Source organism: Quercus robur, chromosome 4, assembly GCF_932294415.1.
Source record: "Quercus robur chromosome 4, dhQueRobu3.1, whole genome shotgun sequence".
Taxonomy (NCBI): Eukaryota; Viridiplantae; Streptophyta; class Magnoliopsida; order Fagales; family Fagaceae; genus Quercus; species Quercus robur.
In genome coordinates, this window is record NC_065537.1 from 21,306,167 (window position 1) to 21,329,549 (window position 23,383).

Sequence of the window (23,383 nt, forward strand, 5' to 3'; positions counted from 1 at the left end):
TTTCAGAGTTTGAGTGTGAGAAACCTGCTACTATTGAAGGTTTGTCGATTTACAAAAGCCAACGAAATCTCTGAGATTATGCATGAGAAACCCAAGAGTTTTGTTAATGATATGATGCACACGAACCCAACCCCTTTGTCCTTCTTTGCTTGATTTTAATTAGAACTTAAGAGTTTGGGTGTGAGAATCCTAATAGCCACCTGGGTTCTTCTGAGACTGTGCATGAGAAGTCTCAAGTCTGAGAGTTATGAAGCTATTAGGTTTCTTGCTGAAGGAGATGGTGAAAAAAAAAAGAATAAAAAAAGAAAAGAGACAATGAATTAGACAGATGTCAAAAAATTAAAAAGAGTACCTAAGGAACAATACCTAATATACTGTATTTAAGTTTTGCTCATATGCACTCTATCTTCAAAAGTGGAGGCCAGGAACCTACAATCCAACCTATCCACTTGCCATTAAAACATGCATTGGGGAATATAAATAGGACAAAATTTAGCTACAAAACTGGTTGTAGTCTAAGGCTACAACATTTCTCAATAAAATAAACTTTACTACATATTTTGAAAATCTAACCGTTGAATTGCATGTTTTTTACACTCTTAATATACATGTCAAATTTTGTGTCAATCGGATATTACTTACTATACGATTTATAAGCTTATATATTATGCATAATTTTAAACTACAAAAATTTGTAATTTAAACAATTTATTGATGATATAGCTATTAATTTTTAATTTTTTAAAAATTTTGCAAATATGAAGGATATAAACAGAAGATATAATCTAATGATAGATTTGTCAAAATGCACCTCAAGTAAAAAAATATTGAGTAAAGTTACAACCAATTTTGTAACTAATGTCCATTTATGATGCCCATTATTTATTTTGAATAAGCTAATCTGTTTCTCCAAAAAAAAAAGAAAAAAAGAAAAAGTTAATCTTGTGACCAAACACCATAGGAGTTCAAGTCCTAACTCCTAACTTCAACTTTCCCTCTCCCCCTCCATCCAAAAAAACCTTCCTTCTCCCCCTCTCCCACCAGGCGTTGGCGGTGACCAAAGGGCTCTGAAGCCAAAACGACGACTACGAGTGAATTCCTCGTCCTCCACAATCCGAGAACATCAAAACCCATCAAGAAAAACCCATTTCAAAACCAAACCAACCATCCAAATAGAGTGATTCAAGAAGCTGGTACTGAGTACAACAATATAATCAATGCGAAGAAGAATGGTTCTTCCGATTTAAAGCTTGTGATCCAGAAGAAGAAACTGCCTAAAGCCCATATAAGAGCTGAGTTTCTGAGCCAAGAAGAAACAAATCAGTCTACAGCAAAAACAAGAAAATGTGGTTCGTTTGTCTCTCATATTTGTAATCTATCTATAAATAATATAAAACCGAAAACATTTGACTTTTGGTTGAGTTTTGGATATATTGTTCATTCTTTTATGTTTGTTTGAGTTTATCTACTTCTACTTGACTAAAGATGTTTTTTTCTTCTTAAATTTTATTTTGATGTATCAATATGTTTCTAATTTGTAGATTCCATTATTCTAAATTTTTGTAGATGAACCAAGTTCTATTTCTTGGTTATATAATATATTTGTTAGGTGTTCGACAAAAGGCCTCTAAGAGCAACAGGTGTTGGGATAATAGTATAGATGAACTGTCATAAACTATTTGATGATGACCCACTAAGTTGTGCATTTATGTTTATTTCCTTTTATTTATCACAATAATCATTAATATCTTAGACATTGTTAACTGAGGTGTGGATTTCTGCTGTATGCAGATTGGGGATGCGCTGACTTGGGTTTGAATACTGGAAATATAATTGTTTGGACTATCTTTTGTGCTCATTCCTGCTCCTTTTGATTTATATTTGGATTGTGCATTCTTGGTTTTTATGCTACATTCTAATGTTGAAATTGATCAGTTTAAAGATTTTTTTTTTTTTTCAATCTGTGAGTTATTGATTTATAAATAGATATAAATCATGTCAGATGTCAAAACTTGTGCAAATTAGTGCTCAAACCTCGGTTGGTTGCAGCCTAAACTGTAATGTAGAGGTGGTAAGTCAGTTGGTTTACATGGTTTTTCTGCAATTGATAGATCATTACCCCAATTTCCATATAAGAATGGAGTTAGGATTTCACCTAAGGAGGCAATTCAGTTTTATCAATATAGGACCTCATTGCAACATCCTAAATGCAATTTCTCATTATTCAAGTTGGCTTGGGCTGCATATATATACATACACACACACACACGCACACACACACACGCACACACATACCTTTTTGGATTTAGAAAAAATGCAAGGGTGTTTAGACTTTAGCGGCAAAGTATTATTAGAGGAGGCTATGCTGTGTTTGTTCAATTGTAATGTGTTTAGTTTGTCTTGGGTGTAATTTTTGGGTGGATTCATATTGTAAACATTCTTATTATTCCCATGTTGGAACATGCACTGATGCACACCTTGTGTTTGACAAAATCTCTCACTTATGCATTATTTAAGCCAACTTCACAATGGAATGTATTATGAAATATATATTTTTGTATTAATATATGTTTATAAATAATCAGCAATAGCTTTAAATTGCAATGATTGAGATCATCTAGATATATTTTTTTTTTATTTTATTTTTTAACTTATTTGTGGTAAAGTGAAACAAAAAGTCTACATCTAATTACTTATAGCCTAACTCTTAAGGAGTGTCTTGATGTTTTCAAATTTGTCTTCCTGGCTCTTGGAAGACTACCATGTGGATATGACATTGGTGCAACATCTTGTGCTACAATATCTATAGAGGTGTGTTGTTAATGTATTATGAACTATAGTGGCACTATATTAATATGACTTATCTTTCTCTCATTCTTATATGATATTTTTCAGTCAATAGCCAAAAATGTATACTTGTGTTTCTTTACTTGAAGAATTGAAATTGTAGTTTACACCTGATAATTTGGTATTATTAGATCTCTCACTCCCGTTTAATGCACTTATTTTTCCTGAATAATTAAGTCAAGTTAATGACATTCCAAAGGGATTGATCTCATAGTAAGTTTACAAATATTTGACAAAATATTACTAGCCCTTAGATATTGATTTAATTTTTATTATATAGATTATTTGAGAGGGTGAGATTTAGAGAGAGCATTTTCATGGTTCTTTGATTCTTCTCGGATTGAAGCTATACCAATTGCTTCCTATTTTTTTAGATCTCTTTCATTAGTTTTCTTGTGCATTGCATGGGTATGCGACTAGTATATATAAATTTCAAAGCTTCCATATGTGTGTGAACCATTTATAGTTTGCCCTCTGAATTTTAGCTTCTCTATGCTCAAGTCAGCTGAAATTTTGAGTCTTATGTTTGCAGTGTTTAGGAGCACTTGAATGGTTGTGGTTTATTGGATCCCAAATAGTTACTAAAATTTCAGTCTTTAACAGCTCTCTCGTAGGCTTCTCTTGAGGTAATAAATAATTTGTGTTTGTTTGTTTGTTTGGCTGATTCTTAGATACATGTGCAGTTGGAACTCTTTTAATTTTAGAGTTAAATGTTGGTTGGTTTTGGTTAGCAGGAGGTCATTGAAATGTGGGCTGGTTTGGGCTACTAAGGCCGAGCACGTTTTGTTCTTGAGGTGCACTCTTCTCTTCATCATTTCCTACTAATATTCTTTTATATATTTATATAATTTAGTTAGCTATAGCTATGTGAAATTGTGAACTCTTTATCTCCCTTTGGTTGACTGTCAATACTATTGCTGAATTTCTGTTAAATAGCAAGAGTTATAGCAGGATAAATGCATGATGTTGAAAAAGTGCTTGGTTTGTAAGGTGGATAATCTCTGGTTCCTAGTGTTGAACAGGTGTTAAGTGGTCTTTTTTATTTATTTATGTTTTATATATGAGCCTTGCTGTTTTGTAGTTCTCTACTTGCTTCTGCAGCAAAGATCTATTTTGAAATGCCTATACTATTGGTTTGGTCTGCAATGTTCTTAAGAGTTGCTGCTTTGTATTTTTGAGGGTGTATTTGATTTAGTGCTGGCAGGATTGATGTTAAATTGTATGCTTTTGCTGTTTTTTTGTTGGTCTTGCTAGGCTGTGTAAATGTATAGTCCCAGCCTAATTTCTGTGTATTGGTTGTGTTGATGCAGTGTTTTCTCTGTCATCTGCTGTCTCTATGGTCTGTTCACCTTAGCCAAGTTACAAGCCAATGGATGAGTGGCATGTGTGCAACAGATCAAAATATTAGGCATTGGGACAGGCCTATTTAGTCCTTAAACGAGTAGTATGCCCCTCTCTTTCTTCCTTGGTTTAAAACTGAAACCAAAGCCACCACTTGTACTCAAACCCTTCACCACATTCTTCTTCTCTACTAATACTACTACAACACCCACAATTCCTCTCATCACTAACACGCTTCTAAAGCAATGCAAGACCTTAATCCAAGCCAAGCTGGTCCATCAGCAGATCTTAGTCCAGGGCCTTGCAGACATGGCTACATACCTCATTGGCACCTACATAGCATGTGAAGCTCCCATGCATGCCATAAAGGTGCTTGAACGCCTTGTTCCATCGCAGCCTACTGTTTACTGGTGGAATGCGCTTATACGACATGCAGTTCGTCTCGGGTTTCTTGAAGATGTACTTGGTTTGTATAGAAAAATGCAGAGATTTGGCTGGAAGCCTGACCACTACACTTTCCCTTTTGTTTTCAAAGCTTGTGGTGATCTTCCTTCGTTCCGACGAGGTGCTTCAGTTCATGCTGTTGTCTGTGCAAATGGGTTTGAGTCCAATGTGTTTGTTTGTAATGCGATGGTAGCTATGTATGGAAGGTGTGGCATGTTGGATGATGCGCGCCAAGTATTTGATGAATTGTGTGGGAGAGGGATAGGTGATGTGGTGTCTTGGAATTCAATCGTGGCTGCTTACGTGCAAGGTGGTAATAAGAAAAATGCACTAAAAATGTTCACTAGAATGGCTGATGATCATAGAATTTGCCCAGATGTAGTTAGCATTGTCAATATCCTTCCTGCTTGTGCTTCGTTGAGTGCATGGTTGCAAGGTAAGGAGATTCATGGTTTTGCAGTTCGAAATGGGTTGGTGGAGGATGTGTTTGTGGGTAATGCTATAGTGGACATGTATGCCAAGTGTGGGATGATGGATGAAGCAAACAAGGTTTTTGAGCGGATGATGGTTAAGGATGTGGTTTCTTGGAATGCTATGGTAACTGGGTACTCTCAGATTGGTAGATTTGAAGATGCTCTTGCTTTGTTTGAGAAGATGCGTGAGGAGAAGATCGAGTTGAATGTTGTGACTTGGAGCGCAGTGATTGCTGGGTATGCTCAAAGGGATCATGGTTATGAAGCATTGGATGTGTTTCGTCAAATGCAGGTTCGTGGTTCAGAGCCGAATGTTGTTACTCTTGTGTCTCTTCTTTCAGGTTGTGCTTCTGTGGGAACATTGCTTCATGGAAAAGAGACTCATTGTTATGCCATAAAACGTATTCTGAATGTAGATGGAAATGATCCAGGGGATGATCTAATGATAATTAATGGTCTCATTGACATGTATGCTAAGTGCAAAAGTGTCAAGGTAGCACGAATGATGTTTGACTCAATAGCAACAAAAGAGAAAAATGTGGTAACTTGGACTGTCATGATTGGTGGGTATGCTCAGCATTGTGAAGCCAATGATGCACTGGAGCTTTTCTCAAAGATGCTTGGACAGGAAATTTTCATAAAGCCAAATGCTTTTACTATAGCATGTGCTTTGATGGCTTGTTCTCGTTTAGCCGCACTAAGGTTAGGTAAACAAATTCATTGTTATGTATTGCGCAATCAGTATGATTCTATGGTGATATTTGTAGCTAATTGCCTCATAGATATGTATTCGAAATCTGGAGACGTTGATGCTGCTCAAGTTGTGTTTGATAACATGAAGCAAAGGAATGCTGTTTCTTGGACATCTCTAATGACGGGTTATGGCATGCATGGTTGTGGAGAAGATGCTCTTCGGGTTTTTGATGAGATGAGGAGAGCAGGGTGGATGCCTGATGGTGTAACCTTTGTTGTTGTTCTTTATGCTTGTAGCCATACGGGAATGGTTGAGCAGGGAATGAAATACTTTAATAGCATGAGTGACGAATACGGGGTGGTTCTTGGAGTGGAACACTATGCTTGCATGGTTGACCTATTGGGTCGTGCTGGTCGCTTGGATGAGGCCCTAAAGCTCATTGAAGGCATGCCTATGGAACCAACACCAATAGTGTGGGTGGCATTGCTTAGTGCTTGCAGGCTCCATCCAAATATTGAACTTGGGGAGCATGCTGCAAACCGGTTGTTAGAATTGGAGTCTGAGAATGATGGGTCATATACTTTGCTTTCAAACATATATGCCAATGCCAGGCGATGGAAAGATGTGGCTAGAATTAGATCTTTAATGAGACATACAAGGATCAAGAAGAGGCCCGGTTGCAGTTGGGTCGAAGGAAAGAAAGGAACTGCAGCCTTTTTTGTTGGGGACAGGTCACATCCTCTATCTCAACAAATATACAAGATCTTGGGAGACCTAATTCTACGCATCAAAGCCATGGGATATGTTCCTGAGACAAGTTTTGCTCTTCATGATGTGGATGATGAGGAGAAGGGTGATCTTCTTTTTGAACATAGTGAGAAGTTGGCACTTGCATATGGCATCCTAATATCACCTGCAGGGGCACCCATCCGAATCACCAAGAACTTGCGTGTCTGTGGCGATTGCCACACTGCCATTTGCTACATATCTATGATCATTGACCATGAAATCATTTTGAGAGACTCAAGTCGTTTTCATCATATAAAGAAAGGATCATGCTCATGCAACGGTTATTGGTGATAACCAAATCATGCATGTGTCATTGCGTAAGCACATTTTTACCATGGGACAGGTATTTTTTTTTTTTTTTTTACATATGTAGATAGTGCGGCAGGCGAGGTTCGAAACACATACATAGGGTATCACAAGGGATGCTATTACCATTGGGCTATCAGTTGAACCCCATTCCATGGGATAGGTATCAGGATTGCTATGATAATTTTAAATCGTAAATCTAGACATTCCCACAATCTCCCTCCCTCTCTCTATACAAACACTTTGTTCAAAGAAAAGTTTTCCTAGTATAGACTTAAATGAAAAGTGCTTTGCAATTGTAGATGATTTTACTGGGACCCAAAGAAAGCAGGTGGCTCTTTGGATTGCACAAGTGGTTGGGCATTTGCATTGTCAGAAACCACTTCACATATTTCACTTTATTCACCCTGCTCTTGTAATGCTTGATCAGGTCAGCTTTGGTTTTCTTCATTTTACTCGTTAGACTCACATTTGTTTTATGATCAAAAGGATCCAAAATTTGCTATAATTAACCTCCATTGTTCCACAGGATTCCAATCCAGTGTTCTTTGGCTTTTATATGCTAACTGGTGGAGCTCTTGGTGATAAGCAGCATGTGTCAAGTTCAGACTTCCTGTTACTCTCTTATGGTGCCTATATTGATGTAAATTTTGTAGTGACAGGTATGTCCATTTGTGTTTTAATATATATAAGTTTGCAAAACCAATCATGCACCTCTTTTCTTGATTCTTGAAAATATATATAAGTTTGCTTGGGTTCCTTGTTTACTAGGTGCCAAGCTTTTCACTTGAAATAAATGATGCATTGTCATATCTGGAGTGAGATGATTGAAGTTAAAACATTTTGGCTTTGTGTGATGCTTAAATTGTGGTATGGTATCGTTAAAATATTGTTGTAAAATGTATCCCCTCATTAGGTGTGTTGCCCAGGACTAAGAACCCTAGTTGTGATGCCCAGCTTTATTCTATTTTCTTTCTCCTCTTTACTTCCTAATTGCTGTTTTACAGTTTCAAGTGGTTTTTTAGCAACCCTAATCATTCTCTACCAATTAGATCTTTCACTTTAACATCTAAACATCAAAAGTGAGATACCATGAGAATTTTTACCATGAATTTCTCAGTATTCTAACTCCTAATTACTACCAAAAAACTAATTTTACCTCACTGAACATTACATCGTAACCTAAATCCCTATAGCAGTATCAGGTCCTTTTAAAATTTTTTTAAGTGTTGACACTAAAAACCCTAAACACTTCTTAGGCTGCGTTTGGCAATATGTAAAATATTTTCCAAGTGTAAAATATTTTCACCTGAAAATATTTTTGGGAAAAGAAAATATTTTCAAGTGTTGGGCTGCATTATGAAAATTGTTTTAGAAAATGTTTTCAGGTGTTTAGTTGCATTCTGAAAATGCTATTTTTCTACTAGTTCTCACATTTTCTCAGCTTCCAAACAAATTTTATAATAGAAAATTACAATATATAAACTTAAAAGAAACAAAAATCAAAACAAAACCATTCATTAAACTCAAACAATTTGGCCAAACTGAGAGAGGGAGGAAAAGAGAGTGATCAAAAATTGAGGGAACGGGACAGGTAGATCGAGAAAGAGAGAGATCGGTCATGGGTGGGTCATGGGCGATGCGGCGCGATCTCGGCGATGCTGGGGTGCGATCTCAGTGGCATGATCTCAGAGGTGAGGTTGAGTGAGAGAAGAGAAGAAAAGGGAGAAAACTCACCAACGGGGAGGGGAAAAGGGCGGCGTTGCTCGACAAAGTGTGGGTGGACCTCAAACCGATGTGAGCATGTGGGGTGGAGCTCTGTCTCCCTCTCATTGGTGCGTGGGGTGGAGCTAAAGAGCTTGGCGAGTCGGACCGTGTGGAGTGTGAGGAGTGAAGAATTTTGGAAATGTGTTGAAGGTAAAATGACTCCTGCTCATTGGAGTGTGAGTGGACCTCGGATTGACGTCAGCATGTGGGGTGGAGCTCTGTCTCCCTCTCGTTGGTTTGTGGGGTGGAGCTAAAGAGCTTGGCGAGTTGGACCGTGTGGAGTGTGTGAGGAGTGAAGAATTTCGGAAATGTGTTGAAGGTAAAATGACTCCTACAATTGTTTTACGGGTCTGAGGGCTTTATGTTACGGTTGACGCAAATGTTTTCCATTTGACCAAATTTTCCATGTGCAACCAAACACACGGGAGGATGTAAAATATTTTCCCAAATCCTTTTTCAGCCGAAACAAAAGTTTCAAACCTGCTGTCCTGCTTCGTTTTGGTTTTAGATTTTGCCCTTTATCTTATCTATTTCATACTCTATTGATGTGTCTAAGCTCTAACCATCTCATATCACTCTATGCCTCTTCTTTCTCAACTTTTTCCTGTGATGGATGTGTTATCATCTCTTCTCTAGGAGACAGTAGGAAATCTAGTGTGAGAATGTGCACCTTTGATATGGTGTGATCACCCACTTGATCACCTTATAATAATAGGTGATAGCAATATTTAGTTAGCATAAAACATAGGTACCAATTAGGCCTTTTGCTAACCCTCATCTATGACGCACCGAAGATTGGTATCAAACAGTGATATGAAGGCCATACGCACGCTTTTATCACTTCTGATTACCACTTCCTAATATACTATCCATACAAATAGTATACTCTGGGTGTCTTATGATTCATTTCAAGTGATTGACATTGGCTTCAGATCTTATTATATGCACACAATCGATTACTACACACTACAATAAGTAGAAGAACATAATCCACATCCTTCCAATCACCAATGACTTCAGCTGTACACAAAGCATGTCGACGTGCATTACAATTTTTTCAAGTACTTCCTCTTTGACCCAATTACAACGACTTTGGCATTGAGAGCATAGTATCATCATGATGTCTATGTCTCCCAAGCAGAGCATGCGCAAAATCGTTCTTCGGGGCATCCCCAGATCTGTTTGACTATGCAATCATGCATTAACTTACCTGGGTATTCTTAAATCTTATCATTGCTACACAAACTTTGAATTTATCTTGAGTGAACCCCTTGATCAAAGGATTGCCCATTACCTCAACTGAAAGGATGAAATTGACTATTTTTTTAGCTTTTCTTTCGCCATATATTATAGTGATACATCAATGAGCTTGTCCCAGGATCTGGTTAACTCTTAGAGATGGTGGTCATATTATTGCAAAGCACATTGATTTGTTTGTTAGATATTCCTCAATACAAACTACTTTAAGCGTTATTGTCCAAATCACACAACTTACAACATCAACGTAAGTTATATATTCTGTTTGTAGGAATAAAAAGAAGGGAAACAGTTATCAAATGTGCAGAAGATGTTCGCCCCCTCCCAAAGTCACTACCCTCCCTAAAGTTGAAACAAATGGGCAGTAAGTTGCAAAGTCGCTACCCTTCCTCTCTTGAATTGTCTGTGAGCACTAAGCATTCACTTAACTGATAAGTCTAGTAACTGTTAAGGTTACTAAACCATTGGAAAAGGTTTAATTTGATTCCTCAACTATTAATGTTATCATAAGGATGAAATTGAATTAATTTAAAAAAATGAGAGTAAAAAATAACACAATTGATAGATCAGCATAACTCTCTCTTCCCCCCCCCCCCCCCCCCCCCCCCCCCCAACACACAAAAAAAAAAAAAGGGTCTTTTCTGGGCTTAGGAAATGCAAGTCTACATTCCTAACATATAAGGGAAACTTGATACAAAAAACCCCAATAAGATATAATATACTTATTTATATATATATATATATATAGAGAGAGAGAGAGAGAGAGAGAGAGAGAGAGAGAGAGAGAGGATAATTCTATAGTTATAATACTAGAAGAAAAGGGATTTGAACAATAGTTCTCCTGATAAAGGAGAGCAAATCATTTCATTGAGCTATAAAGCTCTTGACAATGACATATTGACATGAATGGTTCAATACGGAGGAAAAGACACTCTTCTTCTTCTTATCTTCAGCCTCATTGATAATATAAATATCTTTATGATTTGTGATTAGGAAAAAAAAAATGAAAAACATTTAAGTTTAAGAGTAAAGCATAGCTGATCATGTGTTCATAATGGCCAACGTAAATTTTTTGTTGTTGAATGTTAAGAGGTTCTCTAAAACGGCATTATTTATCTTTAAAAACAATATGAGAATGGAGTTTTAAGGAAATCATTTCCAATGTAAAAGGGATTTTTTTTTTTTGGGTACATGTTGTTGATGGCCCTTTTTGCAACAAATTTTCTACCAAGCCAACTTCCTTGTGGGTCTAAATCAGATATTATAATTTATTTTATTCCTTTAAGTATGGTCCAAACTCATGTAATATAAGAAGAATTTGAGGGAGTGTGGTTTGGAGGATGTGAGTAGACTTTTTTTAGACCTTTTGCATGAGCTCAAGCCATGCATATTGCAAAGTGGGCTGGGGACACTTGTAGAACCTAGAGCTCATGAAAATGGTCTAGTACTCAAAATTTCCACCCAATTGGAGGCTTCTAGCTTCAGCTATATGTGGCTGAACATTTTGACCAACCCATTTTAGCCCGTAGAGCTTGGCTGACCTTGGCTGCTGGACACTACTAAGAACAGCTTCCTAATGAGCTCAAATGATTGAGGAATAACACCTAATTGGATTTAATCAAATAATTTCTCAATTGTGCTTAAAGCAGATTGGTCTCTTATCCAAACAAAAGCAAACTAAACCAAAATAAACCCAATGGGAGTTTTACACTTTGATTTTGTTCTTGTGATGCACCACTAGCCTCTATTCATTGAATACTAGAATTTTGCTCTCTCAAATTAATCAATTTAAATAAACCTAAGGGGAGTTTTGGGCTTGTTCTAGCATTTTAGCTCTTGTCACAAAAAATGTCCTTGACACATGGTAGGAAATTTTAGAGCCTGATGTTGATTTTGTAGTGAAAATGATCAACTTGTTAAAATAATCAATTATTAATTCATATTGATTTTCAAGCTAATTTTTGCAAATTAATAAAACCATCTCATAAAGCAAAAAATCATTAAAAACAAGACACAATATGATTACAAAGTGGAAAACTCAAGGACAAAAATCCAAGAGAAAAACCGCTACGAGGGTTCCCAAACCCCAAGAAGAAATTACTAATAGAATTGAAGTTCTTACAATTAAAACATACTCATTTTCTTGATTTGTAGCTATAGTAGTAACTTACTCATGCACCTCTAACCTAATGTGACCAAATGCATCTCTAACTTGATTGGACACTTTTATTATGAATTCCTTCACACAAACTTCTCACAAGTGAATTCAAGGACCACCTTGAAGATTTGATCTCCTAAATAACAATAGGATGACTCTGGTTTCAAGTTTTGATTTCACCAATATGAGAGAACCCGAAGAATGTCTTTTGGAACTCACATGTACACCAGGATGGACGTTTGGATTTTCTTTCTAAATAGCCAACAGTTTCCACCTCTCTTAGCTTCCTTTCTTGCTTCTAAAAGTAATAAGTGGTTTATACATGAGCACAAAATAGGGTTAAAACCTAGTAAGAATCCTTCTCCTATAAGAATTTGGACTCAAAATCCCACAGTTTTGTGCTCTAGCATGCTTCTTAGATTTAGCATTTATGCTGACTTTAGACCTCAATATCTCATTCACTGCAAATCCAAATTAGATCATATTTGTGTCCATTTTGAAGTCTTGGTTGTCTACTTTCCAATGAAACAAGTTTCACTCAAAAATTCATTTCGGTGCAAAAGATTGGGTCAAATAACATGAACTCCTCATATTGAACATATGGAAACTTTATACTCTTTGAGGAATTTCTAAACCATCAGGTCCATCACCACAATTTTACAATGAATAGATTACACTAATAAACATAAAATTTTATCTATACTATATATAATAATGTAACCATTGCAATTTTTCAAAAATCTTGTTGTGCCATCACATCATCATTTTTTTTCCTAACAATTTTTCCTCTTTCTTTGTTTTGTTTTTTCCCCCTCTTCAAATTCAAGCCTTTAAATGCCTTATTCATTTTTTCCCTACCGACACATTTTGTTTAACCTATCTCTACTCACTTTTCACTCTTCTTCTTCCTTCATAATTTCTCACTCTAACCTTATTCGTCATGCAACCCTTTATCTTCAATCTCATTTTCTATGTAATTTTCTTATTACTCCCTTTGCACTTCTCTTCCCATCCATTGGTTCTACCTACAATCCCCCTCCCAAAAAAAAAATAAAGAAGAAGAAGAAGAAGTCAATACTCTCTCTATTTCTTCTATTTTGTTTATCTTTAGCGAATCTTTTACTGTTTCTACTTTTTTTTTCCCCGCTAATGGTTCATTTTGTTAAAGATTATTTAATTGAAACATCAAATTTGTATGTTACAATATAGCATTATCAAAATATTATCAATTTTATTATGTTAATCAATTCAATTCTGTTTTGTGCTGAAGTATTTTGCTATATTTGATAGATTCGTGCCGCTGTATAAGTGTTGTGTGTGGTATTTTAGATGATTATATCATTATTTTCATTCATCTTGTGCATCGCATAGATTTGCAAATAGTGACAAGTAAATGTCACCGAAGTAATGAGCCAAACACTTAAAAAGACGCAATAATAGCGCCTATAATGAAAAGTGGCATTGTTCTCTAGAATGGCATTTCAATCACAGCATGTTTCCACCAAAAATCAGATGGTACAAGTCGAGAGAATATCAGGATTTAAAGCCTTTAAAACAATGCTTTGCAAACCTCGAATCTTTTTTGTTGCAGTTGAAAGCATATGGAATAAATGCTCACCTGTTAAAAAACTACTATATATTGTTTTCAGTTTTATTTTTTATATCATTAAAATATATATATAAATATTGATTGTATTCAGTTTGACGGTTATACAATTAAAAAATACAAACGATGAGGTTTTACTTTAATGTGATTGTTCAATGATTAAATAAGTGCAGCAGCAATTCAAGGGCACTAGTTTTTTTTTTTTTTTTTTTTGAGAATCAGGGCAGTAGTTAAATTCCCACTAGTGAAAAAAAGGGTAGCGTAAACGTCTAAAAGTAAGTAAAAGGTCGAGGTTGTGTCAGATAATCGAAAAATTCAACTCTTCTGCAGTTTTCTTCACCAAAATTTATTGGACTTATTATAACTTTATTATGGCTGCCTTTAAAAAAATATTCATGATGGCTGTTCTTGCATTTGAGAAAAGATTAATTTATTGCTATTTTTAGCACGTGGGGCAGGTACCAATGGTATATAAAATAGTGATAAACCTTTGGCGTAATTTTTGCTTTTAATCAACCTTAAGCTAATCGTAAGTCTTCCCTTGGGCCTTATTGGATATTTGGATTTTTTTTTTTTTTGGAGAAATAAACACACACAGACAAGAGAGAGGAAAATGAGTTTTAACATAAACGTATATCATAACTACTCAGAAACTATAATGGATATTTGGATGGTTGGATCATCACTTTAGCTGCAATTAATGTTTACTAGACTCTAACCATGTATGAGCATTGTGGGGTCATGGGCCCAGATCATATAGTTGGACTTTGGGCCTAGGGTCCTACTCGAGGATAAGGGGCCATCCGAGGATGGGTAAGTATAGTCAAGGAACCTCATGCTAATGGATAAGGAAGACAATATTGAATATAATGGCCTAGGAGTTCGTGCCGAGGATGAATTTGTCCTCGGCTAGTCAAGGCCGAGGTCCGTAAAGGATGCCTGCCATCTAGAGGTGCGATCCATGAAGTTCTAGAAATATGGATAAGCCTTGTAGGAACAGAAGACAAAGAAGAATCCAAAAATATCTTGGGAAAGGCTGCTGTCACCGCATTGAATGCACCCCATCTAGCTCCCTGGCCACATTAATGAGGAAGTGACCACTACACAGTATTATTGCAGCCTTACAACCCCCCCCCCCCCCCAGAAGACTTCTAGAGGGGGCTGATGGGACAAGTATCGGGAAAACCATCATCTATTCATGTGTAGGGTAGGGATGAAGGAAGATAGGTAGTATAAATAAGAGTAGAGACCCCAAAGATCGAGGGGAGGAGAAGAGAAAGCACGGTAGCAATCTCAAGAACTCCTGGAACCATTCTCATTCAATATTTATTAGAACAAAACTCCTCGGATTGGGCCAAAAACAAACTTTCTTTGTTAAACTCAGTTCATCTCTGTTTGATTGTCATGAACACCATATTAACTGTTATCCATTCACTAAAGCCTAGCTCTTTGACCCACTCTCTACAAATTTATTGTACTGGGCTGCAAAACGTGTCCCTACAAGCATGAATTTATTTAAAAATAAGCACATTTTTTAATCATAAAAATATTTAGAATTAATCAAATTATTTTAAAAAATAAACTTAGTTAGATGTATGTTAAAATTCCTGCTTAAGTTTAATTACTATATAATATATATGATAGTTTTTATTCTAACAATTGATAAGATAAAATGTGTTGGTAATTTTTGTTGAGTGGATATATGATTGGTTTTTGTTTTATTTTTTAGTTTTTTAATATTAGACTCTTCGTAGTTTACACTCATTAATTCACTTAGTAGTAGGCACAAATATTAAAAAACTTAAGTTGACACATGGTACAAAATTAACTTATAATTGAAATCTAATTGAATTTTCTCTAAACTTTGGTTTTAAATATATACTAGTGTATAACCTCATGTATATACACGGATACAATTAAAAATAATCACAATTATACGGTTCAAATTATACATGACATTAACTTACTTTTTTTTTAAACCATACACTTCTAAAATATGTAATGGTTTCTTAATTAATATATATGATTGATTTAGTATTTAATTCGTTTTAGACTCTTCAGTTTATGTATCTAATAATTCACTTGCCACAAAAATTAAAAACTTAGATGGACACGTGGTGGAAAATTGGACTCTAATTGAAATCCAATTTAAAATCTAATTGGATTTGGACTTTTTGATTTTTACACTCAATAATTCACTTGCCACAAAATTAAAAATTAAATAGGACTCTTGGCATAAAATTGAGAATCCAATTAAAATCTAATTGGATTTCCTCTAAGTTTTGGCTATTAATATATATGTGTGTGTGTGTGTGTGTGTGTGTGTGTGAAAAAGTTTGGTTTCAAACATATTTGGAACTGTCTTACTCCAACTCATTGTGCGGCGATGAAGAGACCATTTATATGTAGTTTTAGTTATATGGTTTTTTTTAATTAATCACGTGATTTGTTTAAATAATATACATGAATAGTTTTATAAATCGTTATGTAATGAGTTTGAAAAAATAACTTCAAATATGTTTGAAACCAATTTTGTCTTATTTCCCATCCTTTGCAATGGCAATATTGTCCAAACCACAAGGGCAGGCTGTTTTTGTGATAGATTTTGAGCAATATCAAAGATGGAGGATTTTAAGGGCTAACCTAACTACCTAAAAATTATTACCGTAAAATGAATAAAGGATAGGTATAAGGATAAGGATAAGAAATGAATTTTTCACTAAAAATTATTGATTCTAAAGAATTACAAATATTGAAAATTACTGATTTCGAAAAGTTACAAAATGAGTATGTGTTAGAAATAAGAATTGTTTTAAATAGGGGTGGCAAAATCAGTCCAAATCCATTTATTTTATTTTATTTTTTTTAAGAATTTCAACATATAGCGTTCGTTTTTTATGATTGCTCTTTATTATCAAACCAATACACCAATTGGTTTTTAGTGCAAGCGGGGATTGAATCCCAAGTCTCTTATTCAACTATCAAAGATTTTACCAGTTGATCTAACTAGAACCCACCATTTATCCACTCATTAAAACAAGACTTAAACCCGCTAAATTATTAATTGGGTCAAATGGGTATTGTATGGTATACAATCATAGGCCCATTATTGTTAGGCCCAAGGCTGTACGGAGCGCTATCATAGGCCCATCGCTTGGGGGCCCAATGTATATGGAGTGCCCGGCAATTGGGCCCAAGATTGTTTTAGGTCTTGACACTGTTGTTGTTTGGATGTGTTCTAGGGTACCTTGGTAGTACCTTGAGGAATATCGCTGTCGAGTACCAATTGGGTCTAGCATTAGTTCCAACGTTCACTTTCCAATTCCCAAAGTGAGTCCACTTCAGTTAGGAATAATCAAAATGGGACTCACCCACACGAGGATTGTTGGAAAGCAATCATGATTAACCCATTAAGGGGAGACTATAAATAGAGGAAATGAAGGAGGAAAAGGAGTTAGACACTAGAGAGAGAAAGTGAGAGAATAGACAAAGAAGGAGAAGAAGAAACAGAAAGAAAGGTGTTCGGTTAGTGAGGTTTGCACTTCTTGTGGGGCTTAGTCTGCCTATTAAGGAACTTCCCATTGTAGGATATTCAAAAACCCACTATCATAAGTAAATTGTAAGTCCAATTACTAAGTTGGCCCACTAACATGCAATTGGGCACGCATAGGTATTAACCTAATTAAACCCAATTAACGTTGCTATTAATTGAGTTTTAACTAGTACCCAATTAGACCTAATTATGACCCAAGTATCATTTACCTAAATCACTTAACTCTAAAATATCCCAAAACCCCTAAAAAGACCAAAGCTCCCTTGGAATTGCTAAAACAAAATTTAAAAAATACACTCCAAATGACTAAAAATAGCCTGAAACTTCAAAATGACCAAAATACCCCTAAAATCTCAAATTGATTGAAAATACCCAAAAACCTTTAAAATGATCAAAATACCTTCGAAATCTCTAATACAACAAAAAATACCCTGAAACCTCCAAAAAGACTAAAATACTCACAAAATCTCTAAATGAGTTCAAAATACCTCAAAACCTCTAAAATAACCAAAATACACTTGAAAATCTCTAAAATTATCAAAAATACATAGAAATCTCTAAAATGACCAAAATACCCCCAAAACCTTTAAAATGGCCAAAATACACTCGAAATCTCTAAAATGACAAAAAATTTCCCAAATTTTCTAAAATGACTACAATACCTAAAAATCTCTAAAATGAGCAAAAATACTTAAAAACCTTTAAAATGGCCAAAATACACTCGAAATCTCTAAAATGACAAAAAATTTCCCAAATTTTCTAAAATGACTACAATACCTAAAAATCTCTAAAATGAGCAAAAATACTTAAAAACCTTTGAAACGGTCAAAATACCCTTGAAACCTCTAAAATGACCAAAATACTCTTAAACCTGTAAAATTAGCCAAAATTCATTTGAAAATTTCTAAATGACCAAAATTCCCCTAAACCTCTAAATTGACCAAAAATATCATGAAACCTCTAAAATGACCAAGGGGGTCCTAGGGGTATTTTGGTCTTTTTCTCCTATTCAATGGTATTTCAGCTATTTTTTAGGTTTAGGGGTATTTTGGTTATTTTGGGGATACTTTGGTCATTTTTAGGCTTCAAGGGGGTATTTTGGTCATTTTTTAGGTTCTAAAGGAATTTTGGTAATTTTAGAGGGTTTTGGGGGAGTATTTTACTCATTTTAAATGTTTAGGGGCATTTTAGTAATTTTTAGATTTAAGGGTATTTTGAGCATTTTAGAGGTTTTAGTGGTATTTTTGTTCTATATAATCATTGATTATTGGGTAATTAGGCGGGTTGGGTTTTACCTATATTAATTGGGTTTGGATTATAATGGGTAAATGAGTTTTATGCACCTAACCCATTTATACCCAGCCCAAACCCACCCCTTTGACACTCCTAGTTTTAAATAATCAAAGTATATATATTAAAGGATGTTGTTTTGAAAGTCCTCTTTAGTGTCCATTCCTTTTTTTTTTATAAGAGTGTCCATTTCTTTTTTAGTGTATCAATGCAAGAAATTTTTTAAGTAGTCTAATGGTAGAAATAAAAATATAAACATTAAGATATTTATAAATTATAACAGGGTCTTTCTTAAAAAAGTTTTTTTGTTGTTGCTACTTTTAACTTTTATGTACAAGTTTTAAAATCTCACATTTTCTCACTTTTTCGAAGTACAAATATATTTTAGCACACTTTCAGTAAAAGGTTTTCAACAAAAAGTTAGATAAGTTTTTTTTTTTTTTGAGAGATTTTCAACCTATAGCGTTTGCTCTTAATAATAGCTGTAGGGGTAAAATTCCCAAAGTCAACAATGGGCCTTGGGCCCCGCACGGAACCCAACCATGACCAAAAGGGAAAAGGGGGATCAAAAGACTTCCAGCCCAATCCTGTTGAGCCCAACTTATTTAAAAAGACGTCCGAGGAGGAATGTCTCCTCGGACACACATATATGGGCCCAATGTGCGCCCCATCCATAGTGAAGAACCATCCTAAACAAACGTGGGTAGTAGGATGTGCCTCACACAGCAGGAAAAAAGAGGAAAATGTAAGACGTCCAGGGAGAAACCACAACTACTGCATTAAATGCAAGGAAGCTACTTTTCCAGCTGCATTAATGTGGAGAAGACAGGCGAACAGTGTTACATTGGCCAATACAACTCATAGAAAGATAAGGTGGATGTCCGATGGGACAGACACTCAAGTGAAGGTCCAGATGATTAATAAGTGTAAGACTTTTATCAATTTAAGGAGGCTATATAAGAGAAGGAAATCCCCATGAAGAAGGGATCGAAAAAGTTTATGAGAGAAAAGAAGAGAGAGAGAGAGAGAGAAGAATTCTGTAGTCTTTAATCATAACAAGAGGTGCACTCATACGTCTCCTCGGACCGAGTATCCTATGGACAAAGGAGATAGTATCATGATCAGACTGTTGCATGACATACAATTAATTGACGTTCACTTCGTCCAGCCCTAGTTTTGTAACCCGCTCTCTACAAATTCATTGTCTAGGGTCTTTTGGACCAGAACCACTTACTTGCTGGGCCTGGGCTCCAAAAACCGCCCCTACAATAGCTTTTTATCATCAGACCAAAATACTAATCAGTCTTTGGTGTAGACGGGGATTGAACTCTAAATCTCTTATTCAATCATCAGAAACTTTATCAGTTAAGCTAATTGGAACCCATTGGAAATGCTATTTCTAAACCAACACTAATGGTATAAATATAGATATAAATATTAAGATATTTTATAATAGGGAAAATTACATGTGAATAATTAGGGGAAAAAAAAATCTTATGGCCATTAGTCAACTTCATTTGACCAATAATTATCATTAAGAACTTATTTTATTATTTCGTGAACAGAGTCTTGTTGTTTTCTGTTCGTTATTATAAATGAAGTCAAATCTTCCTCTATTTATAGGCCTAGATTTTTAGGAAATTCGAATCCTAACCATTTTGGATCCTATGACACTTGTCACCAATTTCAAGATAAATGGGTGTCACATGGATAAATATTTCCCATGATATTCCCTTGAGAGGATCACACTTTAAATCTAGGTTTGAATCCCTACCCAAGGTCAGATTGGCTTTGCCAAAAGTCTTTTTGAGGTGCTAGGGTGATCCAGCCTCAAAGGGTAGGTGGTGGCCGGTGTAGAGCGGCATAGTAGCTCTCAAGTACTTTGTTCGCCTAGGTAATTCAATTGCTTCCTCATCGTGGCTCCATACTATGGGCAGACTTAGGAGACTTATCCTAAAACATTTAATCCATAGACGATGATGATCTTTTAAAATTCCTCTTTAATGTACGTTCCTTTTTAGTGTACCAACATGAAAATATATATTGACTAGTCTAAAACATGATATAAATATAAAAGTTAAGATATTTGAACAAAAATAATATAACCTTTTGAGAATAGATAACTCTCAAAATTTACAATTCTCAATGGCAAACAATTACCTATTTTGATTCATCATATCAAACTTCGCCATAATATCTTGCTTTATAATCTTAACTCACATCTTGCTTTGTTTGTGTAAGTTTAGTTGATAGTTTTTGTTAATTCTTCTTATTTTTCTTTGTTGTAGCACTCTTATTTTGATTGTCCTTATTTTTCTAGTTAATTTTAGTTTATCTATATTATTCTTTTGAGGTTGTGAACCCAAGTTGTTATTTTACATATATACGAAAATTTGTGATTTTTTTTTTTTTGGGTATGAGCCAAATGCCAGCAGAACCATAATCAAGCATTAAAAAAAAATGTAGTTTTCTCAAAATTGTTTTCAGGCAAATTTTTTTTTTTTTTTTTAAACAATAACATTTTATGCTGAAACAAATGGAGTCTCACTATGAAAAGGAGTTGAGCTACAAAGGAAAAATTAAGTGACAGTTCATAAAACCATAGTACAAATTATTTTAAAAAATCACATGACTCATTAAATATGCAATGTGACTAAAAGTACACATGAATGATCATTTGAGTTACCTCATGATTTTCTTAAAAAAAAAAAAAAAAGAGTTACCTCATAATTTTAAAAAATTTCTTCCAAACTAGGATCGAGTTTGAACAATAACATTTTATTGCCATTGTCTTACCATCAAGAAAAAAAAGAAAAGTTTGAATGTATTATATTAGATCATGATAGATGATTTTTTAGCTGTCATTTTCTATTTTATTTAACATTATTATCATAATATGGGTTCAAATTAATTCAATAGGTAAAATTTTGTGTTGTAAAATATAGAAACTTGATTTGAATCTCATTTAAGTCTTAAATTTTAATTGCTAATAAAGAATAAAAAATATCATATATTCAAATCATATTTTATATATAAAAAGACAACTTTAATCATATTGTGCATTCCTAATTCACCCAAAATCACACTGTGTAATTTTTTATTTTTCAAAACACAATGTAACATCTTATAAATATTTTGATAAAGAGGCAATATTAGACTACCAATATTGGCTCTTTTCAAGTCATTTCCATCATAGAAGTTGCATTCACATTTTTTTTAATAATTTTTTTGCTAAAATTTAATTTAGTCTTTTGACTTTTATTTCGGTTAGTTTAATTTTTGTCAATTTACTCCCACACTTTATCAAAATGACTATTTTGTTCAAATCTATTAGCAAATGAAGCCATTTGAAGATATTTTTCAAAAAATGATCATCAATAGACAATAATTATTATATGGCCCATCTCATGAATGTTTTTAAGTTAAATTTTAAGTAATACATAATGTTTACACAATGTTAATAAATTTGGATACATTAAGGATGGCAATGGGGTGAGATGTTGCTGAAAGATAGATTCTTCACCCTCACCCTATATGGTTTTGTCTTACTTCATTCCCACCCTATCCCACATGAAGGGGCAAACTGCCTTGCCTCATCCTCGCCCATTGGGGTTCTACTTTGTGTTATTTCGTCCACCCTTCCCCACACCTATTACAATTTTTTTAATTTTATAAAACTTGTTTTTATTAATATAAATATACTTGAAAGTACAAAAAAAAAAATGTCTTTAACATTAACAGTGTCAGGCAAGGCAAGACAGGGCTGAAAAACCCAAACCCATCCTGCTATGACCCGGGGTGTGGGGCAAAAGTCTTGCTTGATTCTTGCCCCACTACCTGCTTTAAGAACTTATTTGACAATTTAAAAAAAGTATAGGGACTAAATTAAATTTTAAACTTTATTTTTTTTCCTTAAAAGGATGATGAAGCATATGATTAAAAGATAAAATTTTAAAGATTTTTTTTAACGAAGGGCCCAAGAGAAGTGGTTAAGAATCGTTTAATACTTTATTAAATAATATTTTCATATTTTTTTTTTCAAAAAACAAAGTCAAACTGTTATACATATATTCAAAAAAGTACAATTTCAAAAAAAAAAAAAGTACACACAATTATAATAAATTTGTGCGTGTAAGGTAATAAATCATTGAAATGTGTATTTTATTTTTTGAAAATTGTGTATTATGGTTCATAATTGAGTATTTATTAAGATCACTTGTTAATTAGACCCTCAAAATGTTATTATTTATTAAAAAGAAGATAAAAGTTTTAGATAAAAAATTAATTCTCGAAAGGCAAAGTTAATGAAAATGGAAAAGTTAATGGATACCCTAAGGGGGCGTTTGGTTCGCCGTGATGTTACATTACGCCGTAATATTATATTACGCTGTAATATTACGTTATTGTAATCTTAGTAATCTCAATACAAGAATATAATATTACATTATTTATAAAGGTGATGAGATTAAGATGATATAATATATTTTATAATTTTAAATTATGAATGTTAGAAAAAATAAAATAAATTTTTTTTAATGTCACATCATCGTAATGTGCATCATATCAAAAACACATTACAACAAAACAAATGCCCTTTAAAAACATTGATTTAAGAAATATTTGTAAACACTCACTTTTTTTGCAGCTTTTTTATATTTTTTATAAAAATGTTGTCAAAACTAAAAAAAAAAAAAGAAAAATGATTCATTGATGTTAATAAATATTTTAAGAACACCTGTTCACTAGACTCAAAGGGTCGGGACAGTTTGGAAAAGTATTTTAGATGAAAATTCACACGTGGCATTAAGAATTCCAACACATGGACCGCACGCTCAACAGTGTAGATATTAACCCCCAC

At 34.3% G+C, this 23,383-nt stretch overlaps 1 protein-coding gene across 9 annotated transcripts; it reads left to right on the forward strand.

The window, feature by feature from the left end:
* Positions 1 to 947: 947 nt before the first annotated feature.
* Positions 948 to 10,487, forward strand: LOC126720852 (pentatricopeptide repeat-containing protein At5g16860). Of its 9 annotated transcripts, XM_050423680.1 has the most exons (8): positions 951 to 1,349; positions 2,757 to 2,811; positions 3,380 to 3,473; positions 3,582 to 3,641; positions 4,158 to 7,057; positions 7,197 to 7,324; positions 7,424 to 7,556; positions 10,190 to 10,487. In XM_050423680.1, exon 5 carries the CDS (start codon positions 4,294 to 4,296, stop codon positions 6,877 to 6,879), a length of 2,586 nt encoding a protein of 861 aa, XP_050279637.1. In that variant the 5' UTR covers positions 951 to 1,349; positions 2,757 to 2,811; positions 3,380 to 3,473; positions 3,582 to 3,641; positions 4,158 to 4,293; the 3' UTR covers positions 6,880 to 7,057; positions 7,197 to 7,324; positions 7,424 to 7,556; positions 10,190 to 10,487. The 9 variants fall into 9 exon arrangements, 8 of the variants coding, with proteins under 8 accessions (XP_050279637.1, XP_050279638.1, XP_050279636.1 ...); XM_050423681.1 differs by lacking the exon at positions 2,757 to 2,811 and having other exon boundaries at positions 3,552 to 3,641; XM_050423679.1 differs by lacking the exon at positions 2,757 to 2,811 and having other exon boundaries at positions 3,579 to 3,641.
* Positions 10,488 to 23,383: the final 12,896 nt, after the last annotated feature.